This window comes from Melozone crissalis, unplaced genomic scaffold (assembly GCF_028551555.1).
Source record: "Melozone crissalis strain CALT ecotype California unplaced genomic scaffold, PUWL_Pcris_2 ptg000005l_1, whole genome shotgun sequence".
Classification (NCBI taxonomy): domain Eukaryota; kingdom Metazoa; phylum Chordata; class Aves; order Passeriformes; family Passerellidae; genus Melozone; species Melozone crissalis.
In genome coordinates this window covers 3,810,001-3,827,551 of record NW_026535783.1, presented here as the reverse complement: position 1 = coordinate 3,827,551, position 17,551 = coordinate 3,810,001, and the positions used below count along the sequence as shown (strand labels likewise).

The following is a 17,551-nucleotide window of genomic DNA, read 5'->3' as shown; positions in this document are numbered from 1 at the left end:
AAATCTCAGTCTTGTAAAATCCATCTTTTTGCAGGAGTGCTCTTTGGTATCACTTTGTAATGTAACCTTAAAGCACTGATGTAAAATAGTGGGAAATTATTTGGAACCGATAGGAAAACTGCTTTTTTTTTTTTTTTGATTGTCACCCAAAGTGATGGAGATTGAGTCAAAGTCAACCAAAACAACAGCAGAACACTTTTTGGTCTCTTGTAATGTGCTGACATCCCATTTGCTTTTTTTGATCTACATATCTGGCCATGTAAAAAATTCCCCAGTTACGGGAATTCCTGTCACTGATTAATTCTTGAGTATGTGATTTACTTTACCTTATTTTGCTGGTGATGATGGAGTAAGGTATGTCTTGTAACAAGGGAAAAATGTCAATAATATTTAATTTCCTTCTAGGATAAAGATGGAAAACCAATATTGCCGAAGCCTGAAGAAAAACCAAAGGTTAGAAAACTGACAATATTGTAGGAGTGTGGCTAGATATCCTGTTTTCTCCCTCTCTGTCATCACTTCTCTCTGTACCATGATGTAAGTCTCTTGGTCTGCTTGTGTGTTTTACTTCCTTGCACAAAACCTGCTGGTCAGAAGCATCAGCTGGAAGTTGATTTTACTGGAATTCACTTGTCTGTGAGTGAAGAGCTCATGCAAGGAAAAGAATTAGCAAGTTCAGGACAGGAGAGATTTACAAAAATTATTGCTGACTCAAAAAAAGGCTGTGTGAGGAGTTAGCATAAAGTATTCTATAGAGGTCTGTTGGAGCTGCTAAGGATAGAGAGAGGTGAAGCAGGAAAATCTTTTATTTTCTTGACAGTTTCCTCTTGCTAGTGATCAAATATAAGGGAATAAAGGAATATTCCTTTATATAAAGGAATATTTCCTCCTGGAAAGAAGGAAAAAAAGCTGCTGTGGACATTTTCCTAATCACAAAGAACAACCTGGACTTTGTAAAGAGTATCCATCAGGGCCTAGAAAGTGCAAGAGAGGATTAAAATACTGAAAGAGACAGCTGTAAATACTAGTTTTAAAGGCACAGAAAGAAAGCAAAAGAAGTGTGCACTGAAGAAACTGAGGGCTCCACTTTGTGAGCGCAGGAGTGCTGCCAAAATTTGGAAAAGCAAAGGAAATCTCTGCTCTCCTGAAACGAGTGTGAGGGTCAGGACCAGTTTGTGTGCCTTTTGGGCAGAAATCTGAAGTTCGGGGTTAAAGTGGGGGCAAAGCGCTGGAAAAAAAAGACTTTTGGTCTCTAAAAGTTGTTATTTCTGGTCTCAGACATGCTGATTGTCGTGAGTGGTGGATGTTTGAGAGCTGGACAGAAGGGAACTCCTGCCAGGCCTGTCATGAGGAGGAAAAGGGAGCAGCTCTGCTGTGGGGGGAACTAGGCCCTGCTGCCAGGGATCACCACTAATATTGAGATCAGCAAAACCAAAATCAGCAAAATTCCAAAAGCTGTGTTGACAGCTGTGTTAAAAGCTGTGCTAATAGCTGGGAACCATCAGCCACTTGCTGTTCTTCCACGATTTCTGGTGAAGGCAAAGTCCTTCCTTCAGGAGTTCAGCTGGTGTTTGTCTTTTTTTGGGCCTCCACTCTGTGTAGCCTTAAGCAGTGACATTACTCTTAGTGAATAAAATTTACGGCCTAAATGCCTTTTCTTATTCAGTGTCTGAGGGAGGATTTCAGGCAATATGAAAAGTGGGGCCTTATGTGTTTATGTGGGGCCTTATGTCTTTATCAAGTGGGGCCTTATGTCTTTGTCAGGTGTCTCACACTTTATCAAGTGTGAGACACGTGATAAAGAATTAGGGAACGGGAATGAGGGAGGGATTTCTCTCTCAGAAATATCACTTTATGCATTATGAGTCTGTCCCTAAGCTGTTAAGTTCCATGCAGCAGGTGAATGGCCATCGCTGCTAGCAAAGATTTAAACATTTAGCTTTGAACAGTAATTTGGAGGATCCCAGGGACTTTAGGCTTATGGATGTAGGGATATATGGATTGCAGAGGCCTAGTTCACATAGCTTCATTAGATTGTAATATATCACAAACAGCAGGAAACTAAAACCGAATTTTTATTCACCAAAACACATACAGTGAAAACCACTGAGTTTCAGCAGTCAGTGGTCCGGCTAAAGGAACTTTTAGGGAATTCTAGTTCTGCTAATAAATATTAGCTTTTTCTTCCTAATTAAGAGGTTGTGTTTTCCTTTCCAGTAGCCTTGTCTTGAACATTATATATCTGGTTCTCTATATTATGTTTTGTATTTTATATGTATTATAGAGAATTATATGTACAATTCTCTACATTATATTGGCTTATGGTAACAAAGAAACTTATTCTGAAGTGTGTTTTTCTTAATTTTATGCACTGCAAAATTAATTCTCTTTTGTTGCCCATAATTGTGAAAGGTTATTTCAGTCTAAACTACAGATGTTTTCCTGCTTTATGGGTAGCTGTAATACAGTTCTTGAAAAAGAGGCAGTGAGTCACCTGTGTCATGCTTTTTTGTTTGTTTTTTGGATTTTTTTCGCAGCCTATGAGTGAATCTGATCTTGTTGATGAATTTTCAAAGGATTTTGCCTGCCCTGCACAGCCTGCAGTACAACCCAAAGCACCAAAGCCCAGCAACACATCCAAAGTAAGTCCTTCTGGTTCACTGGAGAAGCTGACACTGACAGTTTTGCTAAGATTGGGTATTGGTTGTGTTCTTTTAAAAAAACCAATTTTCTTCTCTTCCTACCTTACCCTTCCCATTGCCTTTAGTGGAACATAAATATTGGCACTCAGCTCTTCATTAAGCATCTTCAGCCTATAAATTTAGACTTTTCTTTCTCATTTAGTACTGTATTTAGAAAAAAATAAGCCATTTAACTGGCACGTTTTATGTTTTCTAAGCATATTCACTAATACAGTGTAAATTGTTCTGTTTCAGAAGCAGTCAGGTTCTGTTTCTGCAAAAGCTGCTGAGGATAAGGTGGTCCCCCGTGCCACAGCTTGCACTGTGCAGTCTGCAGCTCCTGTGTCTTCAGTAAGTAGTGGAGCCCCTTCAGCTGGAGCTGAAGCAAAACTCAGTGTTTCATTTATGGAATGGTAGAGCATACTACCTAAATGCCTTTTCTTATTTAGTGTCTGAAGGAGGATTTCAGGCAATTTGAAAAGTGGAGCCTTATATGTTTATATGGGGCCTTATGTATTTATCAACTGTGAGACACTTGATAAAGTTGTCAGGATGCTCATTTCAGTATTGCATGTTCTTCCTCCGTTGTGGTAACCCACAAAGGCTGAGTGGTTTACAAAAACAACAAAAAAAAAAAAAAAACCCCAAAAAATACAAGTTAGCACAAACTGAATGGTCAGTGACCTTCCCCAGAGAGGAAGCCAAACTGATAGTTCTGTGGTGTCCTGTGCTCTTACTGCCCTAAAGGGGATGCTGTTTGTGAACCTAGTAGGGACTGCAGAAGACAAAACCAGGTTTCTTCAAACTAAAAATTGTTTTTTCCTGCGCAGGTTGGTCCTGTGTCAGATGAAGCACTGGAAGCCTTGTCCAGTAGCCTGGGAAAGAGAGAGCCTGATCCAGATGAGAAAAAGCCTGTTGTGGACAAAGTTAAGGTAGAGAAAAAAATCAGACCTCAAAAAATAGACTGTTGATGTAATTACCTTCAGCACTACTCCATTTCCTCAGGTCATAAACAAAGTAGACATTACATTTTCATTTTTTTTACAAACAAAATGTACTGTTGAAAGCAGTTCTGTTCTGCTTAGAAAGTACTCGTAGGATTTCAGGACTATGAGTACACTTTCCTGATAATTCTGACTATTTCAGTGCAGTAGTTCCCTCAGTTTCTGAAAACTGTATTTTGTTGTGTCCTGCTGAACTGAAGCAGGATTAAGATGCACATCAGGGGTAGCACACAGTATGGTCCTTTTTCTGAAGGAAACAACTTTATGATGTGGGGTTTAAATTAGGAATTATGCACAAAACTTTTGAGGTTTATATATTTAAATGGGGAGCCATAAGTAAATCACTGAAATCCTGTCCAAGGGAATACTGTTCATAGGCACAGTCTGAGTGCCCCCATGTGCCACCCTAAACCAGAGGAATTGGCTGGAATCAGAAACAGCCCAGCTGGAATTCTGTTGAGCAGAAGTTCCTAAAGTTGGTTTTAGTCTTTTCTCTTAGTTGGCATTTTCCCAGCATAACTTGTATGGGGATAATAATTTTTGAAGTGGGCCACTGATTTCTCTCTTCGGCCTTCCTTAGCATGCAGCCCAACAGCTGTTGAGTGAACTTGCAAAAATGTCAAGAATTAAGACGCAAAGGTATTTTTTATTTTGGTTGACCCTTGCCTATTCACTTATCTCTGCTAGCTTCACTGAAATAGGTAACGCTACTTTTAATACACAGAGGAAGAAACAGGCAGGGGAATGAGCAAATGCTTTCTTTTAACTTTTGTGAGATTTGTATGTGGCGATTGGATTGAATGAGAAAGACCAATTAGAATCAGAGGACTGAAGGCTGGAAGCTTACTCGTGTGAATTTTTATGCGTAGTTATTTATTTTACTGTGATTCCTCTTTTTCCTTCACAGGAGAAAAGCAAAAAGAAACAACATAAAAAACTGGGTGAAGAAGAAGAAACAATTCCTCCAGAGTACAGATTAACAGAAGCCAAAGTAATTTATTTAATGTGCTTATTCTTACTTTCATTCCTCAGAACGTGTGGGGGAAACTGAGACTCCCATTTCATTTTGAAACGCTGATGTTTTGGTTGAGCCATTTTTATAATATCTAGAAATTCTGGTTTGTAGTTCCCACAAATATCTGTCATCTATCGTTGGATGCCTGCATGGGCATAGAAGTGGTTTAGATGCAGGTACCTGCAGATTAATAATCCTGAGATTAGTCCACTGGAGTTTTTTTGTAGCTTCTGGTACTTTAGAAATAATTAAATTATTTAGAAATAATTAAATTATGATTGGTTATAGCTGTCAAGAAAAGCCCAAGGACCTGGATGTTTTAAGTGGCATTTTGAGTAGCAGCAGTAGATGCCAGAGAGGCTGCTGGTTGTGTCCCTGTGCCCTGTAACACTTTCCGTTGCTCAGAGAATGCTCCCAGGATGCTTGAATTGCATGGCTGTTTAAGAGTTAATGCAAGGGATTTTTTTTCTTTATAGGATAAAGATGGAAAACCACTCCTACCAAAACCAGAAGAGAAGTCACAGGTAAAAAAAGTGATGATTTCTTAACTGAAACTGTTTCATTCCTGACTTACTTACCAAATGTGAACAGAGTTACCCAGTGCTCAGTTTAAAAATGTTACCTGCTTACTTTTTAAGAGATAAAGAGACTTATAATCTTCTTTTTCTTTCCAATGGCAGCCTATGAGTGAAAATGACCTTTTAGAGGGTTTGACAGAAGGATTCTCCTGTTCTCCCTCACCACCTGCACCATTACCTACATCGACTGTACTAAAGGTAAGTATGTTAGATTTCTGAAATCTGGTTTTATTTTCAAGTTGTTTGAATAATCATGACATTTTCTATGTTTTCTTCATATAAAGTTCCTTAAATGAAACCAAATAACTAAAACTTTAAAATACTTCTTGTAGTAAGTTAATAAAAGAGCAGGACTTTAAAAAACAAACAAACTAAAAACTAGTTACGTGACATATTTTTTTACCAGTTGCTTGCATGAGTACTGCTTTCCAGCTCAGGATTTTAAAACTGTTTTTTGGGAATATTAGATGGTTTGGTGAAATCTTAGTTCTTTTGGAGTCATGTTAAATCTGTTTAAACTTCAGCTGTGGTGAGGTTTAACCCAGTGGTTGAGATGGAGGAACAAAGTGAGATGAGGAACAGTTGCACAGTGTGGGGGGTGTGTTTCAATCTGAAATAAGCAAAGCTCCTCGAGAAAATGAAATCCTAGAAATCATCTGTGTGGGTGCTGTGTTTTGGATGGTTTCTTTCTTTGGGTCTAATGAGTATTTTTCTCTGGTTTCCTTGTGTGCCTTGTTCTTCCAGAAATCCAAGGGTGGTGCCAAGCCTGCGGGTTCCTCGGATGTGATCTCTGCTGCTACGGTTTCCTCAGTGCACTCAGCAGCCCCTGCACCTTCTGCCACTGTAAGAAACCTCTCCTGTAGGTTCTTACCCCAAAACAAGGGGCTGAGTAGTGAGGAGAGGCAGCCCCGTGATCGGGACAGTGTGACCAGTGTAGACTGTTGCACAATTTAACAATTTATTGCTAAAAATGGCTATTGCAGAGAAGGAAAATGTTCCCCTGGGGAAAAATAAATGGAGAAAAAAATAATGAGTGGACACTCCATTTTCAACAGAGTTCCACGGGCAGTACCATGACCCCCCTTTGAATACCAGGAGAACTTCCCTTCCTGGTGTTTATTGTAATTTTGCTCACACATTTTGATCCATGCTGAGGGATCTTCCCCTGGTGCTCCCAGCCTGGCTTGGGAGGGGAATATAAAGCTCCTTCTGCCTGTGTTGGCTTTAAGGGCTTTTTTTCTATCCAGATTCTGTATAAAATTGCAAAATCCATGGTAACTACTAAACAACAATTGCCACACAACAATTGCCTATTATTTCATAGATCTGCTCTCGTTACAGCAGCTAGGCTTATTTATATCAAAAAAAGAAAACCATTCAAGATAATTCCATAAGCCCTTCTTGAAATTATGTTTTCTGCAGGTCAGAAATATTCTGTATTTTCCCCCCATCTATTGTGCTACACTGCAAGTACAATAGGAGTGCTCTTTGGTCACTCAAATTCTACAGTTCATTCGCCAGTACTTACAGTAGATTGATGAATTACATTATTTTTGCAGCAGATGTGCTTTCACAAATGTGTTTCTGCTTTGTTAGGGAGGAAAAGAGATGGATGAAGCCTTGGATCTCCTGTCTGATTCCCTGGGACAGAGGGAACCTGACCCTGATGAGAACAAACCAGTTGTGGATAAAGTGAAGGTAACAAAAGGCGTTCCGAAACTCAAGCGATTTGGAAAGAAGGAAGGATGGGAGGGAATAAACCAAACCAACAAATAAAAAAACCTCCAAACCCCCCAGAATCTGCAATGGTCCCCATATGCTCACAGGAATATATGGCATTGGAATTTTAAGAGTAAGAGTAAGGTAATTGGAGATAAAAAATCCATGCTCTTAGGTATATCAACCACTTTTCAGTCTTCTGGATTACCTGTGTGTTCTGTGAAAGATGATGATTTGGTTAATATAGTTCAGCGACTTGAGGGCAAGTGTTGAAATGTTACGGGAGATTTGAAATAATTTTAGTTCAGTGCTTTTCATTGCCATTATTATCAATTTTCAGGTGCCTTCTCGGGCCGCAGTTTCTAAAATTGATTTTCTGGCCCTCTTTTTGTCAAGCTTTGACTTTTATAACCACAAGTTCACTTAATCAGGCACATTTTTAAACTTCCTTGTTTCTGCTGGTTTTGTCTTCATTTCGTCTTTCATAAAATCCTACAAAGGCCCTTCTGCTAACAAGAAAATAAATTTCTGCATCATAGTAGTAATAGTAGTAATAAATTGTAATTTGAAATAGCAAAGGTACAGTACGTTACTGGGGAAAATCAAAATGACCGTATGCTGCCTATCAATAAGTTTAGGCTGGAATCTTAGCTGGAGAAAAAAGAAAAAAGAGATCCCTAAAATGTCTGCATTAAGAAAGACAAAAATGTTCTTCAGCAGTCTGCTTAAAAACCTTCCTGTGGTGTTCTGTGTGGCATCTTCCTGGTCTGCTGCCAAAAATCAGAGCAGCACAAGTTGAAAAATAAATGTAATTTTAAAAACTTTCAGGCGTGAAGCATGTTTCATAGTGAAATGAATACATGGGGGTTTTCTCAGTAGTTATAAATTTTTAAAGTGAAAAAGCATATCTGCCCTGAGTCTGATATGCTCTCTGACTCGTTGATTGCTAATATTTCTAACCTGGGTAATAAAGTTTTTTTTTTTAATTGATTACTTTCAGGAAAAGGCTAAATCTGAACACAGAGACAAGCTTGGAGAGAAGGATGAAACAATCCCACCTGACTATCGGAAACTTCTGGAGTCAGGTGAGCAGGTAAGGAAAAACTTCCCTAGTTTTTATTTGCAACAGTGGAAATTGAGTCTGTCTGAGCCAGTTTGTCCTCTTTGGGACTACAAGTGGAATAAGTGAGTGTCTGTACTGAATTATGGTAAAAAACATGGGAATATCCTTCAGTGAGAGTACCTCTATCCTCACATGCTTGTAAGTAAAAAAAAAACAAAAGGGAAAAAAAAAAGAAGTTTTGATCTTGTTTTGTTGGGTTTTTTTCTTTTTCAACTGGGCAGTCTGAACAAATAAATCACTTTGAACTACTAAAGAAATCCATTCAGAATGGTGCAGGTTCATTGACAATCTCTTAACAACACCCAGTAGTGCCATATGTAAATACTTGTATTTTAAAACTAATCTGTCTGGTTCAAAATGAGTGAGGATCTGCTTTTTTTTTCTTCCCAAGAGTAAACCAGCAAAGCCAACAGCAAAGGATGATGTGAAACACAAAGGAAAGAAGGTAATATTTATGATGGGGTTTATTGAGGGGGTTTTTTTATATTTATGATATTTATTCTCTGGTTTTTTTCATGCTGTGGGCTCTGATTTTGTTTCAAAATTGTGTCACTGTAGGCTTAAGGGGTGATTAATTGCAAATACTCATAAATGAAGGCAGTAACAGGAACAGTAGTGGACAGTAAAACTTCTTTGAGGAGTAACTCTTCACAAGAAATGTTTTTATGTACAACTGCATTATGAATGTTCAGGAAATCATGCCTCTTGGGAACCTCAAATAGATGTCTCTAACACGTGTGTGGAGTTCAGGTGTGCTTTTCTTCAACAAAAGGGATAATTAATTAAAGCAGACATTAGTTCCTGAACCACTAATTTGACTCTGGGAAGCTGGGTTGCACATTTTGTGACTTCAAAATTAAAATTATTGCAGAAACCTACGGATGACAGTGCAGCTATTGATGCCTTATCAGGTGACTTTGATACTTGTGCAAAGGCTCCTGCTACACCCCAGCACTCAAAGGTAGGACATTTTCTGCTAATAACTTGCAAAATAAACAGCTTTTCACTCCTTGCAGTAGCTCATTTTAGGTTTACAGGAAGCCTGGTCAGATGCAAGGATTGTCTCACTTCTGCAGTGGGAGTTGGATGTACTTTGCTGTGTACTAAATATTGTTGGATGTATTTCTGTGTTCTAAATATTTGGAAGAAGGACTGTTTGTGATAATTAGAGCCTTTCAGACAGGCTTGGAGGAGTAAGTTGAGCAGAGAAATGTGGTAACAGTTTTTAAGAGTGTTCATAAACTGCAGAGGGGCAGAGAAAGCTTTGCTCAATGATAGCAGGCACCCTCTAGCAATGGTTGGGAGACAGCCCAAGGGGGTTTTGCAGGGAGAAAAAGCAGGGAGCAGGAAAGACTTTCAGAAGTGTTAGGGAAAACAGTAGGGTTGACAGGAAGAAAGGAGAAGGAATGGACTGGAGAGGCCCTGCAACTGAGAAAAGGAGCAGCAGCTTTGAAATCAGCTGAATTCCTGGGAGGAAAGAGCTGTTTCCAAAGAGCTCTGCTGGCCACTGCAGTGCTTCCCTCAGGCAGCTGAAGGCAGGACCACTGGTGTTTCAAGTGCTGCTTCCTCTGCTTGTGAAATCCAGGGCTAAATCTGCTGCTGCAGCATTATTGCTTGGTGACAAAGGCAAAATCTGCCCATCTCTACCAGGTTTTTCTGATGTAGTCTCCTGTCAGCACGGCCTGTGCTGCTGCCAGACCCATTCAAGAGATTGTGTTTTGGCAGGTGTCAAAGCAGGAGCCACCAGTGCTCTATTCTCCTTGTAACTGTAATTATTTTTTTTTCTTTGGAGTGTAGGACAAAAGTGGAAAGGAATCTACGACCACTAAACCAAGCTCAAAGGATAAAGGAAAGCCCAGAGACCCTAAAACGGTACAGACACATTTATGGAAGTATGGGCAGTCATACAAGAGGGGCAGAGGGGCAGCTGGATTTTGGACTCATGTTACAGGGTTGTTATTTTGGGGGAAGTTTTTCATCAATATGTTGAATTTGATCCGTTTTTGTAAACATGCACATAGGAGAAAGGCCCCTTTCTACTTCAAGGGAAATTGGCAATAAACAGGGGCAAAAATATATATATATATATTTCAGACAGAGTATTGTCCTCTGAGGGGGTTGCTCAGTGGTTCACAGGCTTCTCCTTCCCAGATTTGTAGATCTAAGAGTGCATATCTGTAGCTGCCTTGGGCAGGATCCCCACCCTTTCTCTCATTTCTTCACAGTTTTGAGTAACAGCATCCCAAAAGTGATTAAAAAGTACTCCAACAACCCAGCCAGGTTCCCAGGTTATTATCATAAATTATTTTTTTTTAATTAGTGAAGACCTACATACTTTCATTTAAAAAGTATGAATGAACATGGCAGGGAAAGGCAGGCAGCTGTTTTTATATTAAAAAAAAAAAAGGGAAAAAAAAAGAGGGGAGAAGGGGAAGGTAAAAAGGGTTGTTTGGCTTTTTTTATCCAGAAGTCGAGAAAATGGATTCAGGTCAGGGTGAAGCTTGTTCCATCATGTTGTTCTCACAGAGGGTATGTGCAGTAGATGCCTGAATCAGATGATTGCATCTGCTCTGGGAGTTCTACATTTCACATGTCAGTGATGGGATTTCTGATTGTTGTTATTATTAAATCATCACAGGTGCCTTTTTTTGAGACCCCAGAACTGACTGGCAGCTCTCAGTGTCTAACTGAGGGGTGTCTTTATCTCCAGGGAGATGTTCTGAGCTGTGGCCTGATCACTGGTGTGGGTAAAAGGGTGTTTAGGAACAGGGAGTGACACGGTCAGACACAACCCACTCTGTCTGAAAGAAAGCAGTTGATGGTGAAAAGGTGAAAATATCTGTAGACAGCAAGAGTCACCAATACTCTTGCTAAACTATCTGTATTTCAGGTGCAGTTTGTATTTATGTCTGAGCTGTGAGTCTGCTAAAGCCTGATTTCAGGTTTTAGCTTGGTTCAGTTTCTGATTGTCTCATCCTCTCCCCAGGCAAAGGGACAGTCCTCCAGCAGCAAATCTGAGAAGCAGAAAACAAGCTAAACGTTAACCTAGCCAGGTGAGATTTTTTCTTCCCTGCTCCCTGGGCTACCACAAAGACAATTTCATGCTCGTGAATTAAAGCTGAGTTTTGCTAGCAGTCCTTGAAACAAACCAAGACGTGGTTAAAACTACTACGAAATCAAAATGCTTGGGATGACTTTGCACTTCAGGGTTCCCAGGCAGGAAAGGTTTTTCACACCCTTTATCCATTCAGTTTGTACAGAACTGCTTCATGCAGCTAAACTCGTTTAGACTGGAATTCCAAGCATTCCAAGGTGTACCATGCTGCTTCCCTAAGACATTTTCACAGAGTAATGAGGATCAAGCACATCTCAGCTGGGGGCTTTGATCTTTAGGATATTGACCTTGTGTCATTACCTCTGCTCTGGCGGCTTAGTTCCCATAATTCTTCCCAGATTTACAGTGTGAGTTTTATTTCCAATTGACAGAAGATGAGCACTCTGACTTTATATTTTTTTTGTTTTGTTTTGTTTTCTCCCCCCACCAGGATCCTGCTGCATCGTGTAAAATGTCTTCTTTCTGTGGGTGGATGATTATTCCTGAAGAACAAAAGCTGATGGCAAAAGCACATAGTTATTCTGGGTGGTTTTTGTACAGTGATACTTGCTGGACTTTTCCTCATCTTTTCTTTTTTTCCCAGTAGTAGACTCAGGTTTGTTTCTTTCCCCCAGCAATTCAGTTTATTAAGTCTCGCACAGTTGTAATTTCCTTCAGCATTCAGGGGGAAAGAATGCTTTCTATTTGCAGGAAATATATTGCATCAATGAAGAGCTATGCCAAAAAAAAAAAAAAAAAAAAAAGAAAGAGAAAAAAAATCTGCAGACTTTTGCACATAATCTTCACATAGTGCCTGTAAATCTCTGAAGAGTTCATATGTGCTGGCATTTTTTAACGTTGCAGTGGATGCATTAAGTATTCTGGAACATAGTGAGCTTTAGTTACCCTCAGCTGGGCTGTGCAGCTTTCTGCTCAGGCCAGCTCCTTGTGGGAAGCTGCAGGCCAGCTGTGGGTGGCTAAAGAGTGAGAAATTGGGGATTAGCTGCTTCTTCCAGCACGTCTGGACATCAAGCAGGTATTTGGGATGCTGCCTTTAGCAGTAGTTAAAACACACTAGGGCAGGACTTCTTTTTTTTTTTTTCTCCTAATTATTATTATTACCATTATTTCCAATCATATCTGTACTGTTATCTCATAATTTCAGGAGTCTCCTGGACTGGACAAATCACAGATGTAACACAGAGGGTGGGGAAGGAAAGGAGGGGCGCGAGCCCCAGCAGCGATCAAAGCTCAGCTCCAGGGTCGGGCTCCTTTTTACCTTATTTTGCACTGTTTTCCAGTCCTCCTGTTCCTGGCACTCCATCAAGGAATGCAGGGATGGGGCTGAAGGTGTTTGCTGCAGGGAGCAAAGCCCCGCTCCTGCCGTTCCCTGCGAGGACAGGCACGGCCAGGCGCCTCTCATGGGCCGGCTGCCACCACCTCCGTGGGCTTTCCTGCGCCTCCCTGCCCTGTAGAACGCCCTTGTGCTCATCCTGACTCCTGCACAGCCCTGCCCGGGCTGGCAGGGAGAGGCCCCTGGCAGCACAGCCCGGGCTCTGTGGCAGGGACGGCTCAGGCACTCAAGTTGGGGATATTCAGACTTGTGACTGTACTTGCAGTCTGCACCGTGCCGCTCCAATAAAGTTTTTAAGGATGCGCTGTGCCCTTCCTGGCTTTTCATTCATCACCGCTGCTCTCAGGCAGGAGAAAGCCTAAAAATAATTAGAGAACCTCACAAACACTGGCATATTAAGATTGAATCTAAGGTTTCAAAAAGACCCCTATTCAAAAAATACAGAATTGCAGAATCAGCTAGATTGGGAAAGACCTTTGAGATCATGAGGTCCAAGCTATGACTGAACACCAGCTCGTCAACCACACCATGGCACTTGGTGCCACATCCAGCCTTTTCTTAAACACCTCCCTGGACAGCCCCTTCCACTGCCCAATCCATCTTTCTTTACGTTTTGGTGACACTTTCCATGTTGGTGATTCCAGGAAGACCTTCACAAGATCATTATGACCCTGCTACTTTTTTTTTTTTTTTTTGCCCCTTTTCCTTTGTATTTCAAAGCTGCATCATATCTGACCAAGAGCAGATCTAATTTTTTAACTGCTGCTGTGCTGGGAGGCAGCTGGAAGAGCAAGATGCAATTCACTGAAATTGTTTGTGCCCAGGTAAATTGACATGTCCTGAAATACCTGTGTGTGAATTCCCATCTCTTATGTAGGAGGGCTGCAGTGCACATCCAAAATGAAAAGGTGGGGAGGGAGTTCCGGGGGTACCGGGAAGGCCGCCTAATTTTTCCCTCAGAACTGAGAAGTTAAAAGCAGAAAGCAGAAATGCCATTTACTGCTCACATAAGAAATGAATGCATAAAAGGGGACCAAAAAAAGACCTTGCAGAAAAATCACCTGCAATTTGAGTTTTTGTCAAATTCTCCATTAGGCTCTTAAGATGTTTTAGAAGCAGCAGTTGACAATGCTTGAATAGCACAAAATGTCACTGGTGTGACGCAGAGCTTTCTCAGAATTCCTGATTTATACATAAAGATATGTATTATTTAAAAATACATGGAATTTGGCGTGAGCAGGAGGAAGTGGTGGCTTCTGCAGGGTTTTGTCAGAGCTGCTGGCTCTCAGCAGTGCAACAGGGAGCCTTCCAGACTCCCAGGGAGTGGGTCTGGACTCCTTGGGCAGGCTTGATCTCCAGGTGGGAGAAAAGGGAGGCATAGTCAAGACAAATGCTTGGGATTAACTCTAGATTATGATTTTTTTTTTCCCCTCTTTCAGTCTTTACCTCTGTTAAAATTCCAGCTGTCTGGGGACATCCATGAGGAAGCTGACAGAGACTGGAAAAACACAGGAAATAATAAACACCAGGGACTCAATGTCAAGGGCGCATTTGCAAGAGCAAAGAAATCAAGTGCCCTCAAGCACAAGTGCCAATTAACAAATTTGAGTTAAGTTTAATACAAAAATAAGAATTTTCAGCAGGTAAATGGAGCAAGTGAGCCTTGAAAAACAGAAACTCCACCAATAAAAACCTCCAAGGTTTCAGCCTTGCTTTCTTGGGACTGGATGTGGCACTGGCTGTCAGGGGTGGGTAAAAGGCTGCATTCCATGGCCCTGCCGGTGACACACGAGAGCCACCAGGGCTGCCCGAGCGTCCCCTCCAGTGACACGCTCCGGCCACGCCCCTTTTCCCCACTGGCCCCGCCTCCCTTGTGACCACGCCCCCTTTCCCTCATCGAAATCGCCTCCCTCGGCTGCGGCTCCGCCCCCAAGCGCTCCGCGCACCTCCCATTGGCCGGCGGCGCCGCCTCGCGCCCGCCGCGGCTTCCCATTGGCTGCGGGTGCCGCTGTTGTTGTTATTGCTGTTACTGCCGTAAACAGGAGCGGAGCGGTGCCACCTGTCAGCTCCGGTCAGCTCGGGCCACCTCTGGCCACCTTTGGCCACCTTTGGTCACGTTTGGTCACCTCTGGCCACCTTTGGTCACCTCTGGCCACCGCTGGTCACCTTTGGTCACCACTGGTCACCTTTGGTTAGCTCTGGTCACCTCCGGTCACCTTTGGCCACCTTTGATCACCCTTGGTCAGCTCTGGTCACCTCTGTTCAGCTCTGATCACTTCTGGCCATCTTTGGTCACCGCTGGTCACCTTTTACCGCCTCTTATCGCCTCTTACCAGCCGCCACCTCTCACCCGTCATCTCTTTTCACCTCTCGCCCTTTGTCACCTCCTTGTCCCCTGTCGCCGCTCGCTTGCCGGAGCTCGGCCCGAGCTCGCCCGGGCCATGTCCCTGCGCGGCGGCCGCGGGCTGCCCGTGTCCCCGCTGCCCTCCCCGGGCACGGCCCCGCTGCCGCCGGACGGGGCTGAGAGCCCGCACAGGTGAGGAGGTGACGGGGGAGCCGGGCTGGCTTTGCCCAGGGACACCCCGGATGGGACATGGGACACTAAAGGGCTCTTTTGGGATGCTCTCGTTCCCGGGCCACTGACCCTTCCCCGTCCGACCGCCCGCAGGTTCCGGGACACCCCGAGGAGGGGACACGGGCGGCTGTGGCACCCCCTGGCCCCGGAGCCGCTGGCCTCGGACCGTGCCCGTCCCCGGGACTGCTGGCAGCCCAGGGATGCAGGTGAGGGACGCGGCCGCTCCGCCCCACAGCCGTGCCGAGGGTGCCGCAGGGGCTCGGGGGTGTCCCGGCAGGGCTTGGCCGAGGCGGGGGCGGCGGGGCAGCTCCTGGGGGGCGTTGGGCAGGAGCCCGTGCCCGGGGCTCAGGCGGGAACCGCTCCGCTGGGGACACGCGACATTCCGTGCGGCACCGCTGCTCCCAACGGCGCTGCCACCCGCGGCTCCCGGCCCGGCCCCATCCTGCCCCGGGTTGGGACCCCATCCCCACACCCTGTGCCTTGTTCCCCGCAGGATCGCGGCCGGAGTCCCACACACAGCAGAGCCCCGCGCAGGAAGAGTGAGTGGCGCCGTCCCCGTGTCCTCCCGGGGACAGACAGACAGACAGACAGACAGTCAGACAGACATAATCACAGACAGTCAGACAGACATAAACACAGACAATCAGTCAGACAGACAGACAGACAGCCGCTGTCCCTGCCCCGCCTCTCCCGAGCAGCAGGGCCCGGTCTCAGCCCGGCTGGGGGCTGCGCGCCCGGCTGTGACCCCCAGTCTGTGTCTGGGGGGGGGGGGGGGACGCGGATGGACCCCCCGTAAATCCCATCTCTGCTCTCCCCACAGCTTCCAGAAAACCATCGCGGAGTTTGGGAGAGCCCTCAAAGAGTACGTCAGGGGGCTCAGTCCCTGCGGCAGGACATCAGTGCCAGGCTGCGCCCGTGCCCGGGCTGTGCCATTCCCAAAAGCCAGGCTGTCCTCGAACTCCGGCTGGGCCATTCCCAAAAGCCAGGCTGTCCCTGTGCCCAGGCTGTCCCCGTGTCTAGGCTGTCCCCATGTCCAGGCTGTCCCTGTCCCTGTCCCAAAAGCCAGGCTGTCCCCATGTCCAGGCTGTCCCATTCCCAAAAGCCAGGCTGCCCCCGTTCCCAGGCTGTCCCTGTCCCTGTCCCAAAATCCAGGCTGTTCCCGTGTCCCTCCTGGGGTCCCACTCAGGCCATCGATGTTCTCTCCGTGCCTGGAAGTGCTGTTGCCCCAGGTCCCTTTGGGAAGCTGTGACAGCCCTGGGGAGGCCTTACCCCACCCTGAGCACATCGGGGACAGAGGTGACAATGGCACAGGGGTGGGACACAGCGGTCGGGGACACCTGCAGTCATTCGACGCTTTTCTTTCCCGGCTATTGCAGCAGGAATCTCCTTCACCAGAGGATCAGCTCCATGCCGGTGAGTGCTGCAGGACCCTGCCGGGTGTCCGGCAGAGCCGGGGGGAGCAGGATGGAGCCAGGAGAGGGGACAGGGCCGCGCAGCACCGCTCCCCCCGCGGCTGTCCCGCAGCAGCGCCCGCTGGAAGCCAGCCCGGTGCTGAAGGACATCTCCCAGCTCCAGGTGCGCAGGGACAGAGCGCGGCAGAGCCAGCCCGAGGATGAGGTGAGGGGCGCGGTGACACCTGGGGAGGTCAGGGAGGGGACACGGGGTGCTGGAGGGGTCAGGGAGGGGACACGGGGTGCTGGAGGGGTCAGGGAGCGGACACGGGGTGCTGGAGGGGTCATGGAGGTGACACGGGGGTGCTGGGGGGGTCAGGACGGGGACACGGGGGTGCTGACGCCGCGTCCCCCCCGCTGCAGGAAGGTTTTGTCCCCAAGAAGCTGCAGAGGCTGGGCCAGCGGAGCCGCCTGGCCGCCGGCCACGGCGCTGCCAGGAGGGATCTCCTTGCCAAAAGCCCCTGCGGCGCTCCAGGGCTGCAGGTGAGAGAGGCTGGAGCGATCGGTAGGAAGCACGGATGGGCGATGATGGGAAAAGTGGCATCTGCCGCTCCAGCCTGCCCTGGAGGCGTGTCCGTGTGGGAGATGGGCGGAGCTGGGGGCTCATGGGGACACGCTGGCTACAAAGCTGCGAGGCACTGGGAAGTGGATGGACCTGGGCTACGGGATCCGTCCCTAACGGAGGGTGGGAAGCAGTTGGAATCCCCTTCAGGATCTCCTCTGCTTTTTCCCGAAGTTCTCCCAGCTGCCGCCGCCCCAGAGCATGGAGAAGCCGCTGACCACGCCGGTGATGAAGGAGGAGGAGGCAAAGCTGGTACGTGGCCACCTTTGGCAGTGGATGGAGCTCCACAGTCCCCTCCTGGGGGCTCCCAAGGGGGGTCCCTGGGCTGGGGGCAGCTCGGTGAGCAGCCCCAGCCCTGGAGCTTGCCAGACCCCAGGCAGCAGCGCGGGCTCTCC

General features: G+C 45.7%; 2 protein-coding genes across 3 annotated transcripts in view; both read left to right on the top strand.

Moving 5' to 3' along the window:
- The window catches only part of CAST (calpastatin), a 51,726-nt gene extending 39,855 nt beyond the window's left edge, over positions 1 to 11,871 (top strand). Inside the window, exons 16-30 of one of the 2 annotated variants that reach the window (XM_054284127.1) lie at positions 406 to 453; positions 2,538 to 2,642; positions 2,937 to 3,032; positions 3,512 to 3,613; positions 4,593 to 4,676; positions 5,177 to 5,224; positions 5,381 to 5,476; positions 6,023 to 6,121; positions 6,875 to 6,976; positions 7,998 to 8,090; positions 8,512 to 8,565; positions 8,992 to 9,081; positions 9,918 to 9,992; positions 11,107 to 11,173; positions 11,666 to 11,871. In XM_054284127.1, coding sequence (XP_054140102.1) covers positions 406 to 453; positions 2,538 to 2,642; positions 2,937 to 3,032; positions 3,512 to 3,613; positions 4,593 to 4,676; positions 5,177 to 5,224; positions 5,381 to 5,476; positions 6,023 to 6,121; positions 6,875 to 6,976; positions 7,998 to 8,090; positions 8,512 to 8,565; positions 8,992 to 9,081; positions 9,918 to 9,992; positions 11,107 to 11,157 — 1,143 coding nt within the window. In that variant the 3' untranslated portion in view covers positions 11,158 to 11,173; positions 11,666 to 11,871. Of the gene's footprint in view, positions 1 to 405; positions 454 to 2,537; positions 2,643 to 2,936; positions 3,033 to 3,511; positions 3,614 to 4,592; positions 4,677 to 5,176; positions 5,225 to 5,380; positions 5,477 to 6,022; positions 6,122 to 6,874; positions 6,977 to 7,997; positions 8,091 to 8,511; positions 8,566 to 8,991; positions 9,082 to 9,912; positions 9,993 to 11,106; positions 11,174 to 11,665 lie in introns of both variants that reach the window. The other variant, XM_054284117.1, reaches the window with a different exon arrangement.
- A 3,138-nt stretch (positions 11,872 to 15,009) lies between these two features.
- LOC128942592 (M-phase inducer phosphatase 2-like) overlaps positions 15,010 to 17,551 on the top strand; it is a 6,395-nt gene continuing 3,853 nt past the window's right edge. The window contains 8 exon segments of the mRNA XM_054285154.1: positions 15,010 to 15,104; positions 15,237 to 15,349; positions 15,637 to 15,682; positions 15,964 to 16,005; positions 16,520 to 16,556; positions 16,668 to 16,760; positions 16,958 to 17,157; positions 17,159 to 17,408. Of these exon segments, the coding sequence (XP_054141129.1) occupies positions 15,010 to 15,104; positions 15,237 to 15,349; positions 15,637 to 15,682; positions 15,964 to 16,005; positions 16,520 to 16,556; positions 16,668 to 16,760; positions 16,958 to 17,157; positions 17,159 to 17,408 (876 nt within the window).